At 33.6% G+C, this 20,451-nt stretch overlaps 3 protein-coding genes across 8 annotated transcripts in view; all 3 read right to left on the bottom strand.

Annotated features, from left to right (window-relative positions):
• The window catches only part of LOC140750984 (uncharacterized), a 50,446-nt gene extending 39,366 nt beyond the window's left edge, over window positions 1-11,080 (bottom strand). For 4 of the 5 annotated variants that reach the window (XM_073084764.1, XM_073084760.1, XM_073084763.1 and 1 more), the window contains exons 1-10: window positions 10,939-11,080; window positions 10,295-10,392; window positions 9,954-10,070; window positions 9,786-9,845; window positions 9,188-9,352; window positions 8,668-8,757; window positions 7,952-8,080; window positions 7,290-7,442; window positions 6,451-6,612; window positions 5,649-5,780 (exon numbers count right to left, since the gene is read on the bottom strand). In XM_073084764.1, the coding sequence (XP_072940865.1) occupies window positions 5,649-5,780; window positions 6,451-6,612; window positions 7,290-7,442; window positions 7,952-8,080; window positions 8,668-8,757; window positions 9,188-9,352; window positions 9,786-9,845; window positions 9,954-10,070; window positions 10,295-10,388 (1,102 nt within the window). In that variant the 5' untranslated portion in view covers window positions 10,389-10,392; window positions 10,939-11,080. The remainder of the gene's footprint in view (window positions 1-5,648; window positions 5,781-6,450; window positions 6,613-7,289; window positions 7,443-7,951; window positions 8,081-8,667; window positions 8,758-9,187; window positions 9,353-9,785; window positions 9,846-9,953; window positions 10,071-10,294; window positions 10,393-10,938) is intronic. The other variant, XM_073084762.1, reaches the window with a different exon arrangement.
• A 122-nt stretch (window positions 11,081-11,202) lies between these two features.
• Window positions 11,203-12,776, bottom strand: LOC140750985 (uncharacterized). Its single transcript, XM_073084765.1, has 5 exons — window positions 12,642-12,776; window positions 12,328-12,411; window positions 12,152-12,241; window positions 11,665-12,069; window positions 11,203-11,480 (listed from the first exon to the last, which is right to left on the bottom strand). Exons 2-5 carry the CDS (start codon window positions 12,407-12,409, stop codon window positions 11,347-11,349), a joined length of 711 nt encoding a protein of 236 aa, XP_072940866.1. The 5' UTR covers window positions 12,410-12,411; window positions 12,642-12,776; the 3' UTR covers window positions 11,203-11,346.
• Window positions 12,777-13,191: 415 nt separating this feature from the next.
• On the bottom strand, window positions 13,192-14,782 carry LOC140750986 (uncharacterized). Of its 2 annotated transcripts, none has more exons than XM_073084767.1 (4): window positions 14,603-14,782; window positions 14,055-14,381; window positions 13,714-13,862; window positions 13,192-13,225 (listed from the first exon to the last, which is right to left on the bottom strand). In XM_073084767.1, the coding sequence occupies exons 1-4, from the start codon at window positions 14,613-14,615 to the stop codon at window positions 13,202-13,204; spliced, it is 513 nt and encodes a 170-aa protein (XP_072940868.1). In that variant the 5' UTR covers window positions 14,616-14,782; the 3' UTR covers window positions 13,192-13,201. The 2 variants fall into 2 exon arrangements, with proteins under 2 accessions (XP_072940868.1, XP_072940867.1); XM_073084766.1 differs by having other exon boundaries at window positions 13,714-13,871; window positions 14,603-14,781.
• Window positions 14,783-20,451: the final 5,669 nt, after the last annotated feature.

Consider the following 20,451-nt stretch of genomic DNA (forward strand, 5'->3'; position numbering starts at 1 on the left):
TAAAGATATTGAAAGCCAAGAAGAATAACATAGTCTGAGTTCCATCTCATACTCTGATGATGAAGTTTCGCTTGAGAAGGTATGTAAGCTTACGAACAAATTTTCTACCAAGGAAACAAAATTAGATAATACAAGTTAAGGTTCCTGAATTTACTCCAAAAATATATAGAATAACAACAATTTTAATAATGTTATCTTTGAATATGATCCATTGGGTGGAACACAAGCTACTTAACACTCGCTGAAAAGGAGAATTTTAAAATTTGTGCAATATTAGTGGCAAACTATTTTGATTGAATTAAGTATATACAAGATGTTTCCGCGACTGTTTGTGTGGATTTATAATAAAATGTCAACTATACCTACAACAACAAGTATAATGCTTATAAGCACAACGGTAAATTGAAAGTAACTATCCTGACATATCATGCAATATTACGAAGACCTATTCTTCGTAATTCGGACGTTTAATTGTAATAACTTTTGTGTTAAAATGGTTAAACCAAGCTTCATGCTATTTCAAAAACAGACGGGCAAAAATTCTAAAAATGTTGTAAATTGATATTGTTACTTATTCTCAGATCTCTTATTACTAATTAATTCACATGCAAAAATATTTGTTGTATAGATATGTGAATGTCATATTCTTGTCATATGTTTAGATGATATCCCTAACCAAATGGGAATGGAGCACAAGTATTAAATAGCTCTGAAGTCAAATATTTACTGAACCTTCTAGCTTCACAATGCCTTTGATGTGAGAATGGCTATAAAAAAAAGGGGTCCACACATGAAGACCTGTTTGATGCCTAAACTAAATCTATATGACTATTTTATACACTAAGACATTTAATATTTAATTTCCTGGTTGTTATTTTTGAACACTGAAGTAGATTTTGGTACTAACTTAAAGGACTGACTTTTGGTACTGACTTAACTTACTGGACTTAGTTAAAATTTATGGCAATGGCCCGTAGCTAGGGGTTTGGATTTTTGAGGTCAATCATCTGTGTTATCTCGCTTTAAACCACATGTCTATGACAAAACACGAGAATGGGTCTTGAGATCCAGACTGCATTGGTAACAGACTGACTTGACAGAATTGCCTTTTCTTTATGTAGTTGGAGTGGACTGGTTATTTTAGCTTATTAATGATAAAAGTGCAAACCACTTTTAATAAGTTAAGAAAATATCAAATTAAATGAAATTGAAATTGTTTCTGAATAAGTAATTGTTAAACATTTTTCATACATATTCGCTGCCTACAAACATTTTTCTTAATTATAACATCTACTTTTAATTAAATTCGAATGTAATTTAATAAAATGTAAATAAGCCAATTTAAAACTTAATTGCCCTGAACTTAAACAAAAAAAAGACACTGAATTATAGCAGCGCTTATATATTAAATACGTTTTTAAGTTTATTTTTAAATACCCTAAAATGTTCATGCAGGATTAAATAATATGGTATATATTATTATAATTGGTAATTGATGCTCTTCCGTAAAAGCTGAACTGTTAAACTGAAAAGGGGAACAAGTAGGCATTAACGTGGATTGTAATCTTTTTAGATTTTATTTTAAAGAACACAGCACATTTACGAGTATATGTGACTAGCTGACCCGGCAAGCGTTGTGTTGCCGTTGAGATAGGAAAATGTTAAGGTTGAGCGGCCCTTGACACTTCGGGGTATGATTTCTGATTCTTTTTTATGGAATAGTTAATATTGTTTATTTTTTTTTTTAATTGGGAATGACCGAGAGTGTTATAAACGTTAGGAGTAGACAAATATAATCGGAAAGCTTCGAACTGCTAAGCTATCTGGAGTTACACGTGTTATTGTGAGTCAACAATAAAAGATATAAACATTTGCTGTGGTGGGATTTTTTTTGTTTCTTTTTTTAAATAATTTTAAGAACATTTCCGTCATACGTGATTTCTGTGTAGCTTTAACCATTAAGGTTACACACGCGATGGAAGCTAAAAAAATGGAGTAACTTCTCCCGTTTTCCCAACATTTCCCTTCAGTGCTCTGCTCCTCTTGATTGTAGCGTGATAAAAAGTATACTATAACCAGCTCAGGAGTATGACAAATAATTGTACCAAGTTGCGTTAAAATTCGTCGAGTAGTTTTTGTTTCTATAACGGTTATACAGACAGACAGACAGACAGTAAAAGATTTTACTGATTGCACTTTTGGCATCAGTATCGATCCCTTATCACCCCTGATAGTTATTTTGGAAATATATTTCATGTGCAGAATTGACCTCTACAGATTTATTATAAGTATAGAAGATAGATAGAATAGATGTGAAAGGTGAAGGAAAGGTTACTAATTTTTTTTTAATGTGGTTTACTCAAATATCTTTAATTCAAATTAATAAATTGCAATATGTATATTGCTTGCATATTGTTGGCTCTAAGACAAGTTCTGTTAGTGGGGTTTCCTCAAAACATAATTCGTGAGGCAAAAAAAACTGATATTATGTCATTAACTGCTGTTTCAACAAGTAAATTTAATAGTTTTCTTTTTAAACATGTATCTAAGAATTAATTCTTATTGTGTCATCAATAATATCATTATAATTAACATGTCTATTTCTCTTGGTGTTGAATTTACTGACTTTAACCTTATGTATATTCATTGTCAGAATATTTGTTTTAAATCTTCATTGGTAATTAGATATTTGCCATAATCATTACCCTTCTACAATTCAATTGATGGTATTGTGAACTTTTTGTTTTTATACATATTTCAAACATCCAATAACCATTTTACCATAACCGTTGAGGACTAGAAATTTGTTATAAGGAAATAATAAATACTAATTTAAAAATATATTTTTTATCTTTTAGAACTATGGGAATAGTGTAATTATTGTTTTTTTTTAATAACGCTGTATAGTCGCTTTCTTTAATTCGATTGTAAAGATATTTTATTGCTTTCGATTCTCTGTTAATCACTTTAATGACAATGCCGTCATAGCCCGAGATATTTGTATTTCTCAAATATTAATAATTAATTTAATACCTCGTAAATGAATAAGAACAAATAATATTGGTTACATAAAAATACATTGTTTGATGATAGATTTAAATAGTTTAGCTTATACTTTTGAAATAATGTCATTGTTATAGTATTGGATGTCACATTCTGTTGTTATTGTACGTTACATGTTGTTTGTATATGTTAAGTTTTTAGGAATAACCCGTGTAGGTCGTGATTCCGTTGTAATAACGGATTAAAATGGTATTCAATTTTTAATGTTAATTAATCGATTACTTTGAGATTTTCGAAATATTTTTTTTTCTCATCATAATTGTAGTATGAATTAAGGAAGTTTAAGTTAATTAATTACATGCATTATTTTGTATCTATGCAGCACCTTTAAACGGTAGTCTGTTAATTATGATGGATAATGTACTAATTATTGTTTTTTTTGTGTTTGTTGTTACTGTTGTTGGTTTAATGTTATAAACTTATAATTTTGAATACTATCCTTGCTTCATTAATGTGAATGTCATGATTTGTAGGGGATGAAATACTGTGTTGTAACGAAGTTGTAATTTATTTGTAATTGTAATGTGTTTGAATTTTTTATTGTGTGATGTAAATTTATATAATGAGGATTGTTGTGTGTGCCGGGAGGCGACACACTGTCGGATGGCCGAATGTCATGATTTTCGAATTTAATAGTTATTTTATTGTAGTCTTAACAGCAATGATTGAAAAATTAATATTAAAATAGGTAGTTTGATATTAAAATAAACTTGTATTGTGGGTAGTATGCACCTAATATCCCTATAAAAGTCTGTGATAACGTCGGCTCGAGTAGTCAGTTTGGGAGTCGTACGCTAACCATCAAGGTGATAAGTTGTTTAGTGGTAACTATGCTAGTTGGCTGATAAAAGTGTTAAAAATGGAATAAAAGTATTTAATGTGCTGCGAATTGGGGTTTTTCTGATAGTTATATCGTTACTCTGTACCGTTTATGTGACTATATTATTACATGACTTCAAGACCTTCAAGACGAGTTTGATCTCAAACATACAATACAGTGACGGAAAAATGACACTACTAATCCAAGAATTGCAGCTTACTCGTCCGAAATCGGCGGTATGCGACTTTACTCCAGTATAGAGATTTTGTCCCTAGGATAAATGTTGGTGAAACGTAAAATAGGCTTACTCGCGAGTAACTAACGACTTATTCTGGGAATAAGATTTATGCGACGTTGGTGAAATCGGCCCTTACAAATAATAAAAACAACCGCCACATAACAACATAAACAGAATTATTATACATAACATGGATACAAAGTATGGTTCAATCACCTGACCACTTCCTCTCAGACTCGCAGTACCTATCTCTATGGTCACAGAGCCTGTTGCACCAGGTGTTGCTGGTCATAGTTCCCGAGGTGTTCGAGAGGTTCAGCAGCGTGGTGCTGGCTTGCGAGCTGCACTGGTGCTGGGACCAGTCGCGTTCGTCCAGGTCACTGTCGTCAGCGATCTGCTCCAGGGTGCATTGGCTCAGGTCGTCGAAAAGCTCTGGTTCTGTGTCAGCGACGCTGCTTAGTACGTCCATGCCTTGCAAAAAAATGTTATTAATATTTCCTTAAAATAACAGCTGCTAACACTTAATGCAGCTAATATTTATATTTATTTAAAATAGCACAGAGTATCACTTGCTAAATTGTCAATTAAGAAGAAATCACTGAACATTTGTATATACAATTTTTTTTTTTCATTTATTGTTCAGGTGACTTAACGTATAATTCACAACACTAGAACTAGTTGACGATTTTATTTCTTAACAGTTAACACATTAAAATTAAATAACTTTTTCGGTGTTTGAGTGGCTACCTCCGCCAACGGATCCTCAGTTGACGTTTAAGATGCTTCTTGATATAACATTCTGAACCATTTTACCAATTGTCAGCTTTTCGGACCAGGTTTGTCGACGACCCGCGTGGCGGAGCGGTCACCATACCGGTCAACAAATATATAATGGATGAATTTAGGTTTCTGAGTCTGGGTCTGGGTATTTGTGTATTTGTCTGTGTGTGTAGCACCCACGATATAGGGAATCCTAGTGTGGGGCTGCGAGTGTAGAGCGGTTAAAGCTTTGATATTTTTACAGGTGGGATAAAAATTGGCATACCTTCAAAATTTGTTGTTTTCTGAATAATTTCTGACGGGCATTCCACGTAAGAAGGAACAGGTATACTGTTTGGGATTTCTCTCTTTCGTACCGGATTAGGTGTCGAAGGGAATTTCATATTTCTGCGAAGATCTTAAAACAAAAGTATTTAATAACCATATTTAAACTATTATGTACCATATTATAACTATTTATAGACGTACGAAATATCAAAATGGTGTTTTCTCTTAAGAGTGACATGATTATTGTAATTATTTATTTTAATACGAATGCGATAGTCGTATGCCGATTATTTTGTTATAAATAATTGTATTTTCTAGTTGTCTGAATATATTTACCCTATGAATTATGTATAAATTATAGCCTGGATATAGGTAACCTATTACTAGGTAAGATACAAGTCAATTTTTATGCATATTTTTTAAGAAAAGTTTGGCGAACGATAAATATGTCTATTAAATTAGCATTAATTTGGGTCTTACCTGGTTTTAATTGTTGCACGGGCTTGAGATCGGTGTTAAGTTTTGGGATAGCTTGATACACATTCTGGGATACATAACATTCTGGTCTAAGCTTATTGACAATTACTGTGTCCCGTCCATTTAAAGAATTAACTGGAAAAGTATATATTTCACGTATATGTATGACTGTATGGGGAATTGTATAAGTTTTGGACTTGTATGTGATATTTTTTATATAAAATATAGGAGTGGCAAAGGAGCATGCAGTCCACCTGGTGGTGAACGGCTACTGCCGCTCACGGACATCTGTAATCAACCCCAGATAGGATTAAATTTTCCTAGTTGGGTCGGCCACAGATGCGCCGCTACTCCTGAGGACTAAGTTGGAACGCCTCGGAAAAGTATGTCTCCCTTACCACGCCCTTCAAACCAGAACACAGCAGCGCTTAACACTGCCGTTATAAGGCAGAAATAGGTGTAGGTATGGCGGTGTTGCCGCCGGAGTCTATGGTACCTAGAAGAAATATTGGTATAGCTTTAATATACAAAGATAACTTAATGACCTATCCTATGACCTAATGTATAATGACCCGCGTGGCGGAGTGGTCACCATACCGATTCGACAGCCAATGAGTTCTGGGGATTGATCCCCGGCAGGACAGATATCTAAACGATTAATTTAGATTTTTGTTCAGGGTCTGACCATGGCACCCTTAATACAGGAAGACTCCGAATGGGGTTATGAGTGTAGAAAGAGTTACTTCAAATTTATTTGAAAATATTTTTTTTCATAAAAGGTCAAATAAAATTGAGGCTTTCTTACCTTTACTATCTCCTTTACTCCCGTCGGGGGAAGAGATTGAGTCGTTTGTTGATTTTGTGCTTCTTATAGTATCATCTACTAATACCGCTGGTTCCAAATTTTCTGTAATCTTTGATTTTGTGGTGGATTGTACTTTACTTGGTGGACTCATTGATCTGTAGCCTAAAACATGAAACGGGTTCCTTATTATTAAATCACAACGAACATTTAAAGTATGTAGCAATAGTAGATAGGTACGTTTTCTTGATCCATTACCAACGTGTCTAAAGCGAGATTTTTATGTACAATCTATTCAATTTTTCGCCTATGTAAGATCGACTAAAATTAGACAATTTCTTGTAGACAGAAATCACAAAATTCCAATCTTTGGTATGCCAAACATTATTTAATCCTTTAACCCGTTTCAAAAAAATGTTTTATATATGTTATACAGTTCATGATCATTAAATATTAGATGAATGTATTTGTGACTCGACTCCAGCGTTACCATCGCCACACCTATTTCTACCCAATAACAGCAGTGTTAGGCGCTGCTTTGTTCTGGTTTGAAGTGAGACATACTTTTCCGAGCGTTCCAGCTTAGTCCACAGAGTTAGTAGCGCATCTGGTGCTGAACTCAGGTAAGAAGATCTAATCCTACCTGGGGTTGATTACAGATGTCCATGGGCGGCAGTAGCCACTTACCATCAGGTAAAATGCATGTTCGTCTGCTACTCCTATATTATAAAAAAATGTTACGTTTCTTCTATTTTAGAATGAAATGAAACATTCTTAGGCTATTTGCTACGTACTTACTATGTGCATAATAAGTACTCATAAATAAAGAGAAAGTTAATTACCAGATTCATTATCTTTTGTCGAATGTTCGAATTCGGATGTTAGCCAATCGCTTACATTTTGGTTTGTGGTTTTAAAAGCCCCTTGGGGTCCATTATTAGAACCTATTGGCTTTTCTGGCCTACTTGGCGTGCTTGGCCTATTTTGTGTAGAATCTGAAGATGAAAGAAATATCTTACATAAATTGTTTGATATGTACCTAATATGAACGTTGCCCGATCGATAATTTAAAAATACATTTAATACCACAAATATTATCTAATGTTTAAGAGTACTTAAAATAACAATTATATGAAAACTCCGTTGTATGTTTTTGTCCAACAATATTTAATTTTATTATTACATTTTAATAAATCACAAATCATTTTTTATATATTTATATCTAACGATAAGGCAGACCAGCTACCCAGTGAAGAGCAGTCACCGTCGCCTATGGACATTTGCAACACCAGAGGAGTCGCCAATGCATCGCCGGCTTTGAATGAGAGCTCTTTTTGCACCCTTATTGAAGAGTCCCGTGTCATAGCGCCCCGGGAATACCTCAGGAGGAAGTCAATTCTACATTTTGCACGTACGCGGCACAAACCAATTTTGGATCGACCCTAGGATCCCACGGATCCAAAACCCATAATATACGAGTATTTTAAAGATTAGTAAATCTTACCTATAATTATGTGGTTACGGAGAGTTTCATCATCATCGTTTGCTTCAGTGATTTCCACAATTCTCGGCCCAGAAAATATAGAGTTGTCGGACATGTCTAGTAATTCGCTCACTGATTCTAGAAGCCAATCTTTGTAATGAAAAAAATATTTAAACATACGCTTGAAATAAATGAGTACGTATAATATTATTGGCTGCTTCCTTTTAGTACAGTAAAACGAAAAAAAGTGGAACACTTATAAAATTACTCGTGTGTGTCCGCCCGTCCGTATGTGTGTTTGTCCGTCAGTCATAAGGGTATTAATATTTTTTTACATAATAATCTTATATATAAAATTCTCGTGTCACAATGATAGTTACCGTACTCCTCCGAAACGGCTTTACCGATTTTCACCAAATTTTATATGCATATTCAGTAAGTCTGAGAATCGGCTACTATCTATTTTTCATATCCCTAAGGATAAGGATTGTTCACCTTTAATATTTTTTTATTAAATGGCAACACAACGTTTGCCGGGTCAGCTAGTAACATTCTAAAAAAGAGATATAGGAGACGGCGTTTTCTAGATTCACAACCTAACAATAAGATTTTCTGCATCGTAGGTGGATTTAAGATAGAAATCTAAATGAATCATTACGATATCTATCTGGCAGGGATCAAAGCCGGAACCTTGTACGGGTCGTCAAGGAGGAGAAGAAGAAGAAAGACTTAGTTACCTGTAATGTAATTGTGCCTATAAATTTGTCCAAATGTCGGTATTGGTTTCGCCTTAGAATTCGTCTCCGATTGGCATTTAGGAGAGAAATCTGAAAATCACACGTTTTATTGCAAATTGCAGTATTTCTTAGGATTGTGTCACATTCATTGGATTTGTCAAGAATCGATAAGTGGCCACGCAAGCGATGTTCGAGTCTAAATCCTTTTATGTGATCCTGACTAATATCATATCAGAAATTGTGGTCGGATTATATAAAAATTCTAACTAAAAAAGGGAAAATCATAAATCCAAACTACTTAGTATTGTAAACTCCAAAAGAAAAATAATATTATAATATGATTTAATGTGCAAATCACAAAAAAATAAAATGCAAAATTCGGTGTGCAAAGATATACTTAGTGTTGTTGACTCTGATACAACTTCCATCGAACTTGATTGAAATATAAGCAATAAAGAAATTAAAACCGCGTATCATGAGTACTCGTTGGTACAATTTTGAGAATAAAATTAAAGTATACCTGCATCAATATTCAAATGTTGAACTCTTTGAACGTTTTGTCTTCCTTCAATTAAGTCACTATCATTCGATATTTGATTTTCGTGTACCGCTGTTTCTTTTACTGGTTTTTCTGTATCATGCTGCCTTCGAGGAATATTACTTGTTTTTGTTTTTTCATCAACACCTTCGAAATATATTCAAAGATCGATAATGGTGATAAGAGAAACGATCGTGAAGTTTTTATGTAGAATGAGAATTCCGGGAGCGTTAACTTGCCGCCGTGGCGGAGCGAAGCTCACTTAGAAACATGAGAATGTAAATGACAATTCTGTTGCAATTTTCAAGGCGCGATTTTTTATTTTCACTGCGGACGCGTTTTTTATGGTTTCCGCTATAGAGAGGGAAAACAGTAGAATCTTGCCAGTTTGCGTTTTCCGCGGTAGTGCGGCGCAGGGTATTCACATAAGAGACACATAATTTCTGCAGAGTGTATTGACAGAAAACTGTGTGTCTCGGGAATTTGAAATAAAACTGGTATTCCATGGGCGCTGATGAAAATACGAGTACCTCCATGAGTTTTCACCGTAAAATTACAATATACATGATAGTTAACTTACGTGTTTTCTTCTGTTTTGGAGAGGGCTTTCGCACCGGTTTATTAGTTAATCCTTTATTATCTAAAATGCCATAAAAATGCACATTAAAATTTAACAGTCTACAACAGTATCACTATTGTAGTGCCTTCTGAATCTAAGATACAATAAAACATGATTACAAATACATACCTGCGTTAGGACCTTTAGTACATTGGTAAGCTTGTTTTGTAAAAGTAAGAGGTATTCTGCTCACCCGCGACGGTTTATTTGCATCTAAATGTTTATCATCCGGCAAAGTAGGTTTGCCTGAAAGTAATAAATTTATCAAATGTCAGACTAAACAACATAATTAAGTAATGCATTTATATAAATTAAGTAAAAGTCGACATAAAACTCTATGGTCAAAGTTATTTATTTTATGAATATTTGAAGACCTAGAAAGATGAGAAATTAAAGGAAAACTTTTTTCCTTTTTTTTCTACGCGTAAGATATGATATGAAAAATTCAATTGAGAACGTATTCCAATTACCTTTAGGAGTTTTGTCTCTAACTGGCTTAAGCTTAGCTGGCAGATATTCACTTCTGGGAATTTTCTTTGGTGCAACAAAACCAAATGATTCCATCAGTCTACAAAATATAACTAAGAAATTATTATAATAATAAAGATAGTTGAGTGAGAAGGGAAATTTATGTCACTCTCGCAAGACAAATCCAACGATACCAATGTTAGCATCCGTCAAGCCCTTTTGGCTACAGGCCGGGAGAATGAAACATACATGTAGTATGTCATTCTTTGGCACACACACAACACCCATAATAATAAAACATAACCCTTCGAAGTCGTTTAAAAATTTATTACTGGGAATAGTAGGTAATAATAATGATAAAAATACAACGTTTTCTACACACAGGACTCCCTTTATCGCGGATGCCATGGACACCCACAAAGACAAATACACAAACACCCACACCCAGAATAGATATCTAAATTCATCATTCAGATATCTGTCTAGCCGGGGATCAAACCCGGAACCTTTTGCGCGTCAGACCGGTATGTCTGACGTGCAAAGGTTTCCGGGTCCGCTCAGCCACGTGGATCGTTATAGTTCATACATCACTTGTTAATAAGTTTTTTCATTATAATACATTTTTAATAGTTTAATTGTTACATACCTTTTTCGCTTATTTCATATGAAATAAGCAAGTTTTTTCAAATTTTACCCTCCCACCCTGAAAGGTAACAGGATGGAGGGTGTTGGTGGTAAGCTTTCACATGTAGTTAAATACAGTACTGCAATAGTGCTTTATACAGTTGCTACGTAATTTGCTACCGGTTTGATTTTGTTTACTTCTTCCCTACATCACCAACTCGGAATGGACACTATACAAATTTATCAACTAATTTTAAAATTCACAGTATTACCGATTGAAAAACAGTTAACAGATGGTACTCATATAATTATTTATCGTAATTAAATTTTACAGAAAATTTCATATAATTCAAACAGTAACATAAAATTTTGGCAGATTAACTGACATGTGTCAGTGGTGTCTTCTCTTATGTTTTATGCCCTGCCTGTACTACTGTGCTGCGATGGGCTCTTCTGCGATAGAAAGGACCTTCTCTGTTTTAGCTTTCTCTTCTGCTTTTATTTCTTCTAGTTTCTTTATGAGATCTTCTTGAACGCTATCCACTATTTCTTTTAAATTCTTAGCTGAAACAAAATTGACTGTTATAAAAAAAATCTTTCTTATTTACTTTTGTTTACGCCGCATATCATTTAGCTATATTCAAGACACGTTATCTGTAATAATATTGTTTAAAGAAATAAATGTATTAATTATAGATTGTGCATACACATTGTCAATTAACATGTAAAACATAAACGTAAACTTTACCTGTTTTCTGATTAAATTCTTCTGCGATTAAAGATATCTTTCTTAAAGTGCCTACATGTTTGGCTATTTCGCTGGCAACATCGTGGTCTCCACTTGTATTTACAGATGCATCCTCCATTACTATTTTATTTCTTCTCTCTGGTGCTTTGAATACATCACTATTTACTAAAGGCATTTTAGGCATTTTAAATCCAGATTTTTGTGGAGCTACTTTTTCGTTGGTGGCAGCTAAGTGTAGGTCTGAAGCTATTATCACTGGTGGAGGTATTTCTATCATATCATTTGGTAAAAGTTCAGGAGCATATGTCTGTAGTGTTTCGATTTTTACAGGTGAATCTTTTTTGGTAGGCGATCTTCTAGAAAACTTCAAAGGTAACGCATTCGTTATGCTATCTATTATTAAATCTGTAAGATAATTACAATGAAATTTAAGATATACACTTAATAAATACTTCGAGATTATTAAGTTAAGAAGAAAATAACTCACGTACGACATTTCTAGGTGATTCTGCTTCTAATTTCTTTTTCTTTGCTAATCTCCTTGTTAGTTCAGCTAAGTACATAGAACATGTTGGTCCTGAATGCAAAAATAATATTTTAAAAGTAGTCATTTTGGATAGGTATATGAATTTCATGATGTTCTATAGGGTTTTAGATACTTACCATCACTTTTGCGTTTTTTTGGTGTTTTAGGCTTAGCTGGAGCTTTTTTATTTTTAGTTTTGTGTCGAGACGGCTTATCCATGACTGCAAATTGAAAGTATTTTTAACGAATAACATTTTGTACTGCAATGGTACTATTGTTATTAATAAACGTTATTGTCATTCTTCTCTCTTTCAATATTAATGTTCTTGTTAGAAGCAATTATGAACTGCAGTGTACACAAAGGATATCACAAAGACCATATTATTTCTAAATAACCAGATATATTTAATGAATACCATCACCACAAGTTATTTTACTTTTTTCTACTTACTCCAAAGATTTTCAGGAAAGTCCCGTTATGGGACTTTCGATTGAATTATCAAAACGAAATAATTTATTTAGCCTTGACAAAACATGCAACTACAAATTTAAGATTACAACTGACAGTGAAGTTTAGTGTCGTAATTTTAGTTTTTTACGATAATATTAAAAGTCAAGTTGATTATAATGTACCAGTAATGATCATGTGGCAACTTAAAAGCTATGGCTTCTATCGTAGACTTAGAATTGTTCATTCATAATCTGTATGTTATATTATTTTGTCAGGTGCCCACTTAAACTCTGTGGTATGCATCCATAGACTTAGAATTGTTCATTCATAATCTGTGTTTTATGAGTACTAGCATAAATAAATCTTTTATGTATGATAGAATTCCTAGATTAGTAAGTTAAAATAGCATTATTTATTTATAGAAGTGTGTTAAAATAATTATTGTATTTTTAATTTTAATAAACGGTCTACATACGGAGGGAGGTAAATAAAAGGAGTAATTTCAGTTTACTTTTATTTAAATGAATATAATAACTTCATCGATGTGGTAGCCAACTTCATCATGGTGGATTGGAGACAGGTTTCTGTAATAAATAAATAACGTTGCATTATTATCAGGCTCATTTATCAGCACCTATGCGGATTTATGTTCGACAATTGCTCCAGTTTCTAGATTCGAGTATATACCATTGTAATATTGTTTACTTATCTATAATTAAGTAGTTTTATGTCGCAGCCTTCTAGTTTTATTAGCAGCCCAATATATCCGCAGTCAACGTAATGGAGTCCCAATCATTTAATCGACCGTCTGACCTAATCAAAGCACGCGTAACATCTGATGATGCTATTAACAGAAATCCGGCTATTTGATAAGTTTTTATAATTTACTTAATCGCAATAATTAAAAATATCGTTTTTACATTGTTGTTGAAGTGGCCTGTGGCATTTTTTCTGGAAAAGTACGACATCATCCCCTCGAAGTTCCTTCCACGTCTTAAAACCATACCCAGCAGTAAATCAATAAAGTATTTAGTAGGACTATGGACTGAATGATTCATGTAAATGTACTAACGTTTATAGTAGATGGTTGTCGAGTACCAGATACTGTTTCAGATGTTGCTGTTCTTTGAGGCAGTAGCTTAGGATCTTCTACATTTGGGACAATGTCTGATTGTACTCGACCTAATATGAGTGCAGCAGTAGGACTTGCTTGTTGATTTTCTGAAAACTCTACAATTAATTACTAAAATTAAGCAAAGATGCAACAGCAATCATGATTTTGCAATGTATTGTTTGATTGCATTTTATTATCTATATCTATTATTATTATTTTTTTCTATTTGTTAATTAGTTCTCTATTTTGTTTTTGTTCATATTTTAGTTAAATTTCCAGTTTAAATTTAAAACTCTTACCAGGAAGAGTATGGTAACTTTCATGGGCATCGTAAAATTCTTCTTTATTGGCCTCATCAGGCAGAGTTGGAATGGAATCAGAAAGACTACTAGATGTGTCACTAGTTCCATCTTTATTTGCTTCGCGTTGACTTTTCTTTTTCTTTCTCTTTTCTTTCTTCTTCTTTATAGCTTCTTGAGATTGAGCTACTGCTTCTGTATCAGGTTCATCCTTCTTTAGTTCATGAAGCTCTAGTATCAACGGCTTACTCTCAAATACGGCTTGGTTTGAGGAAGAAGAGCTGTCATCTGTATCCGTCATATTCAGAAGATCATCAAGATCCCTATCTGAAATTATTTTAGGGGATTCAATTGTAAAATCTTAGACTAGTGAAATCGATGGAATATTTGTATATGCATATTTTCATATTTAATTTTATTTTTCTAGTAGTACAATGCTTATAAAGTACCTATATAAATGTGGTATCCCGACTTCTTTTTCCAATACCTTCTTAACATAAATAACATAAATGTAAGCAGGCACATACAATAGATATTGAATATATTACCAAAATTATCCATATTCTTCCTTAATTTAGGTGTCCGGTGTATATTTTAAAGCAAATCCGTGTTAGGTATCCATTTTGGGGTAATTGAGAATTTATTGTGGAAATAAAACCATATTTATTCCTATATTTGATTTCTCATTCGAAACACATTGTGACATTTAAACAAGTTTTTGATTTTGGAAATCATGCTGACAAATAATCTATAATAATGTTTTTCGCAAAAAGTTTTAATATATTTTTATTTTTTTCGTTTACCAAAAATGTGAGACGTTTGTCTGTTTGTCTGTTGTTGCCTTTAAGTTTCTGTGTCCCGATTTTTGTTTCTTTGTCCCTCATAACAACAGCGCTAAGCGTTGCTGTGTTCTAGTTTGAAGAGTGTGGTAAGGAAGAGATACTTTTCCGAGGCGTTCCAGCTTAATCCTCAGGTGTAGCAGCGAATCTGTGACCGACCTCAGGTAGGAATATCTAACCTTATCTGGGATTGATTACATATGTTCATGGGATGCAGTATCATCAGATGGACTGCATGGTCGTCTGCTATTCCTATATAATATGAAAAAAAGCACACAGGAAAATAACAGCGTGTCAGCGTATTTTATGTGATTCGGTTATATCCTGTTTATACCAACAGCGTACCTGTATATACTGTTTATATCAACGGTATCTGCCATGATCTGGTAAGCCATACTTATTTATATGACTCTTTTCCTTAGTTTTTATGTAAACCAATGCATATTACGCGATCAAAATAAACTAGCAATTTTATTTTGTTTCGTACTGATCATCGGTTATCATTTAAAATAACGCCGACAGGACGCTTCTTTCACTTCTTCTGTGACAAAGAAAATCGTTACAATGCAAATGGCTTTATCGTTTTACACGTTCGAAGGGATCTTTTCTCAAAGCGTTAGCAAAGATATGCGGAAACGATCGCGTGAAGATGACATCGGAAAGGGCACAGATAGCGTGCGGTCATGTTTTATGCTCTCTATAAAACTACTGAGAAACACCCCCCTTCAGAGTATTTGCACACTCTTGTTGGAACGTTATACTTATAAGATTGTATATGGGTACAGTTTCCAGCATATTTCATTTTTATAATAAAGAAGTAGGGCAGATATTGCTACTTACGGACATCTGTAACAGTAATTAACCCTAAGTTATTTAATATGGTTTTCTTTTCGCACCCTTCAAATCAGAATATACTAATACAACCGCATCTACCACTGCTAATAAAAGGATAATCCCTTTTTGTCTGTATTTTAAAAGAGTGTATTGGAAGTTGGTCCCCCATATTATGAAAATATTATCTTATGTCCCAGAATTCTTGGAGTTTATAGAATCTTGGCATAAATACATCCAGGAATACAGGAAGGAATCCAGGAAGAAGTCAATTATTAATATTCGCACTTGAGGTATTCGCGCATGAGGTATTAACCGTTGCAATCTCATGAATAAGTCCATAGGAAGCCGCACAATATAAAGATTGAGATTCGACAGACTTCCAGAATTATACATTTTGTACAAATTACAAGAATTCGTAATAAGTTCATAAAATCATGAGGCTGTCGTGGCATTCATAATATTATTGTCATAGTTAGCAAGTTATACCTTTCACGATGACGTATATGAATAATAATGAATATATCATCTCGGAAAAAAGGGATTTTCTTGTTGTATCGGGAGTGTGGTGTCAGCATAAGTTTACAACATGATCGCTACTGACCTTTTAGTCCTTGGGGAATGGGTCAGCTATTTTATATAAAGGAAATTTTAAACGATGTAATGTTATGTTGCGTTATAATGTAGCGATGAATATGTAACGTTATACTATGTATAAAAATAAAGAAATTAACTATAAAAATGTAACCTATCTTATTTTTTTGGAATCCACAGAAGATTACATTTAGTGAAATTCGGAAATCTATTTACCTTATCTATCTATCTCTTTTTTAAATTCTATAAAATGTTATGTGTATCATGATTTTCGGAACTAATTATGATGTATTTAATATCTTATACGAGTATATAAAATTCTCGTGTCACAATGTTAGTTACCGTACTCCTCCGAAACGGCTTTACAGATTTAACCAAATTTTAATTTTAAGTCTGAGAATCGGCTACTACCTACTTTTCATACCCCTAAGTGATAAGGGTTATTCACATTAACATTTTTTATTTATATGGCAACACAACGTTTGTCTGGTCAGCTAGTATCATATAAAAAGTTCCTAAGAAGTTAAAAATACTTTTTTAAATCGTTCGGACTGTTCACTGTTCAGTCTTTATTAATTCAAAAACTGTCCACAAAACCTAAGCTAACAAACAATATCATAATATTCTGATATATGTTTTGAAACTAATGGAAAGTTTCAACTGAAATGAACTATGACGTATGGTTTGGTTACCAAAGTTAAGCGTTTCTATCCGAGTCGCGAAATTAATTATAACTAGTTAGTTATGCGACTTGTCCCATATATTAGTTCTGAATTTATAGCGCGCTCGCTTTGAGCTTTTATAAAGTTTCCGAGCTTTTCCATATGTTGGTTAGACCGCATATTGTGCACGTGTGTTAGTTGACCCATGATATATTTTGACCAATAATAATAATACTGTTAAAACGTAAAAATAAATATTTGGCCAAGAACTAGTGTAACTCGCACAGCAGTATTTTTTTATATTTGTTTTTATAGTAGAAAGGAAGAAAATGCGTTTTGAAAATTTTAACTGTCTACCTATTACGGTTTAAAAGATAAAGCGGAAAATAACGGTTGCTTGTATGGCGAGTTATTTATTAATAAATGGGGGAAAATTTATTTTTTATTTTCGTATCTGTTGTTATATCGGCTATTGGTTTAAGAGACAGAGCCGTGTGACAGACGGACGGAAAGCGAAGTCTCAGTAAATACGATTTCATTTTTACCTTTTGGGTAGAAAACCCTAAAAAGATAACTTTAAAAAGATTTAATATTAATGATAATTTAATTTGTTTCATTTTTAATACATGATATAAAATGTATTACGGATTTTATATCAATTATTTTTCGAATAGGTACTAATAAAATGTTATGACAATGTTGCTAACAAACTCTTCTTTAAGGGTAGATCAAATCATAACAGCGATTGTGAAAACGTATTCTTTTTACGATTCTGGAAATATTTCCAAGAGTTCCATGGAATTACATCTAACGTCCAGCGCTTACAGTGCTCGGTCCTTGTGAATTGTTCAGATTGTATTTGCGACAAGGGAATGTAGGATGACCATACGATTTAAATACTGAGACTAAAATAGGAATATGACTAGAAAAAAAAATATGTTACAGGAATTTTGTAACGAATTTTAAATAGATGGGAATGTGAATTATATTGTGATATGTCGTGACTGCTTTTTAAGGCGCTAAAGATTTATCAACCCATTACTGTCATTACTCACGCACGCTCGTATCCATTACTGTCCCACTGCTGGCCACGAGCGTGTGTGAGTATTGATAGAGTTCACAAATCATGTGGATCTTTTTATATTTCTGTAAGTTTTCTCACAATGTTTTCTTTTACCGTTATACCAAGTGCTAATTAGTTTCTAATTCTTACTAATATTATAAATCCGAGAGTAACTCTGTCTGTCTGTCTGTCTGGTTGTCTCTTCTACACGCCCAAACCACTGAACCGATTTTAATGAAATTTTGTACAAAAATAGTCTGAGACCCGACATAGGATAGTTTTTATCCCGGAAATCCCACGGAAACTAGGGATGGCGATCTAAGATCGATTAATCGATCTTTTGGACCCAAAACATCGATTATTTTAATCGATATTAGTAAGGATTGAATCGTAACTATGAATTTGATCAAGTGGTGATCTTTAGGAAAGTTGAAGGTTCGAATTTTCAGTTTTATGTATGTTATATTATTTTCTTTTAAATGCGGGCGAAGCCGCGGGCCAAAACTAGTAGCTACATAATTTTGAAAAATCTGAATGCATTCCTGGCATAACTATCTCCTCTAACTATAACCTCGGTTGAGAGGCCAAGTTTCAACCACTAGACTATTAGCTCGTCGTATAAATACGGATTCCGTAAAAAGTAGAAAAGGCTTGTCACCCTACTTGTAAGCTGTTGAAACAATTTGAATAAAACTGCAGACGATAAAGGGTCGCCTTGTGTGGCGGAGTTTGCAACACTTGTCGACACCAGTTGTTTGAATACTATTGTTAGATCTACGTGGTGCAATGGTCACCATCGCTGTTGAGGAACTAATCTCGGGTTAAATTGCTATATAAGGGGAAATATAAAAATAATTTACTTATAAGGTACCGTGTATAAAGTTACGATATTTATTATATACTAGTGGTGCCCGCGGCTTCGCCCGCATTTAAAGAAATAATATGACATACATAAAACGGAAAATTTGTACCTGCATTAGAATGACAGTGGTGCCATCTGTCGAAAATTGGTCTAACCAACTCCCAAACCCTCGTGGGCTCTTGGACAACAACTTTGCTAAAGATCATCACTTGATCAAATGCATAGTTTCCGATTCTAAAACTACTTACGAATTAAAAATTAATTAAAAATACCTTTTACCACGGACTAAATTGTGAATCTAAACCATTCTCAAGTCCCCTTGAACACACACAACAAATTTCATCAAAATCAGTCCAGTCGTTTAGGAGGAGTTCAGTGACATACACACGCACATAAGAAATATATATATATATAAAGATGTATAAAGTTATGATATTTGCTACTATGTATTGTTTTTCGACTATATGTGTAATGTGTATGTATCCCATTCTTAGGCAGGCCCTCAAGCACAATCAGCAATCGAATGTATCAATATTTTGGGAGTGACTAACCTATATTTTGAACAATGGGGTTTTTGATTTTAAGACAAAATTGCAATGATTTTCATGACTCATAATGACTCGTAAATGTGAAAAAAGAAGTCGTGAAGTTAGAATTATCGTATACTATAGCGGTAAAGGAAAACAACTTTACAAAAGAAAAGTCTTTAAAACAATATGTCTACCAATATGTACTTAACCTTTAAAATTTTCTCTTTTATTTTATCTTTTATTTTTCTCTTTTATTTCATCTTTACAAAAGAAAAGTCTTCAAAACAATGTGTCTACCAATCTGTACTTAACCTTTAAAATTTTCTCCGGTATTTTAGGTACAACAAGTTTGGGCAAGTTTATTTCCCATAATCTAAATCTGAACTTACCATATATTTTCTAGGAAATATGGCGATGCAAACAACAGGTAAACACGTGTTATTTGCCTTCGTAATTCAAGGGTAATAATAGGAAGAAAGCAATTTACCGACGTCGGTAACTATCGGGCTGTTTATGATTTATTGAGACTATGATTGCGCCTAAGGACCCATATACACTATGCTTTGGGTGTTTTTAACATAATAATTGTTTTGTGTGAAAGAAGTACTATATGTAGTATGGATGTGTTATGTGTTACATGTATGTGTGTGATGTGTGTGTTGTGGCAACAATTAATGCGGTATAAAATATGCAAGTTGCCCTAATTAGTACGGAAATCGTATCTGAAGCCTCCTTTGTGGGCTGACTGCTACCTCTGAGGACTAATTTGAAATCCTCTTTATAAGCTGTTATCGTCGTTAGTAAGAAGTTTGGATATTAACGATATCTATATACGATATTGTCCATATTTTTTATAATATAGGAGTGGCAGACGAGCATTCAATCCACCTGATGGTGCCACTACCGCCCATGGACATCCGTAATCAACCAAAGATAGCATTAGATATTCCTACCTTAGGTAGGTTACAGATGCGCCGCTACCCCTGAGGACTAAGCTGGAACGCCTCGAAAAAGTA

The sequence above is a fragment of the Epargyreus clarus genome, unplaced genomic scaffold (assembly GCF_041222505.1).
Source record: "Epargyreus clarus isolate Ecla_fem2 unplaced genomic scaffold, WU_Ecla_fem_2.2 ptg000021l, whole genome shotgun sequence".
Lineage (NCBI taxonomy): Eukaryota > Metazoa > Arthropoda > Insecta > Lepidoptera > Hesperiidae > Epargyreus > Epargyreus clarus.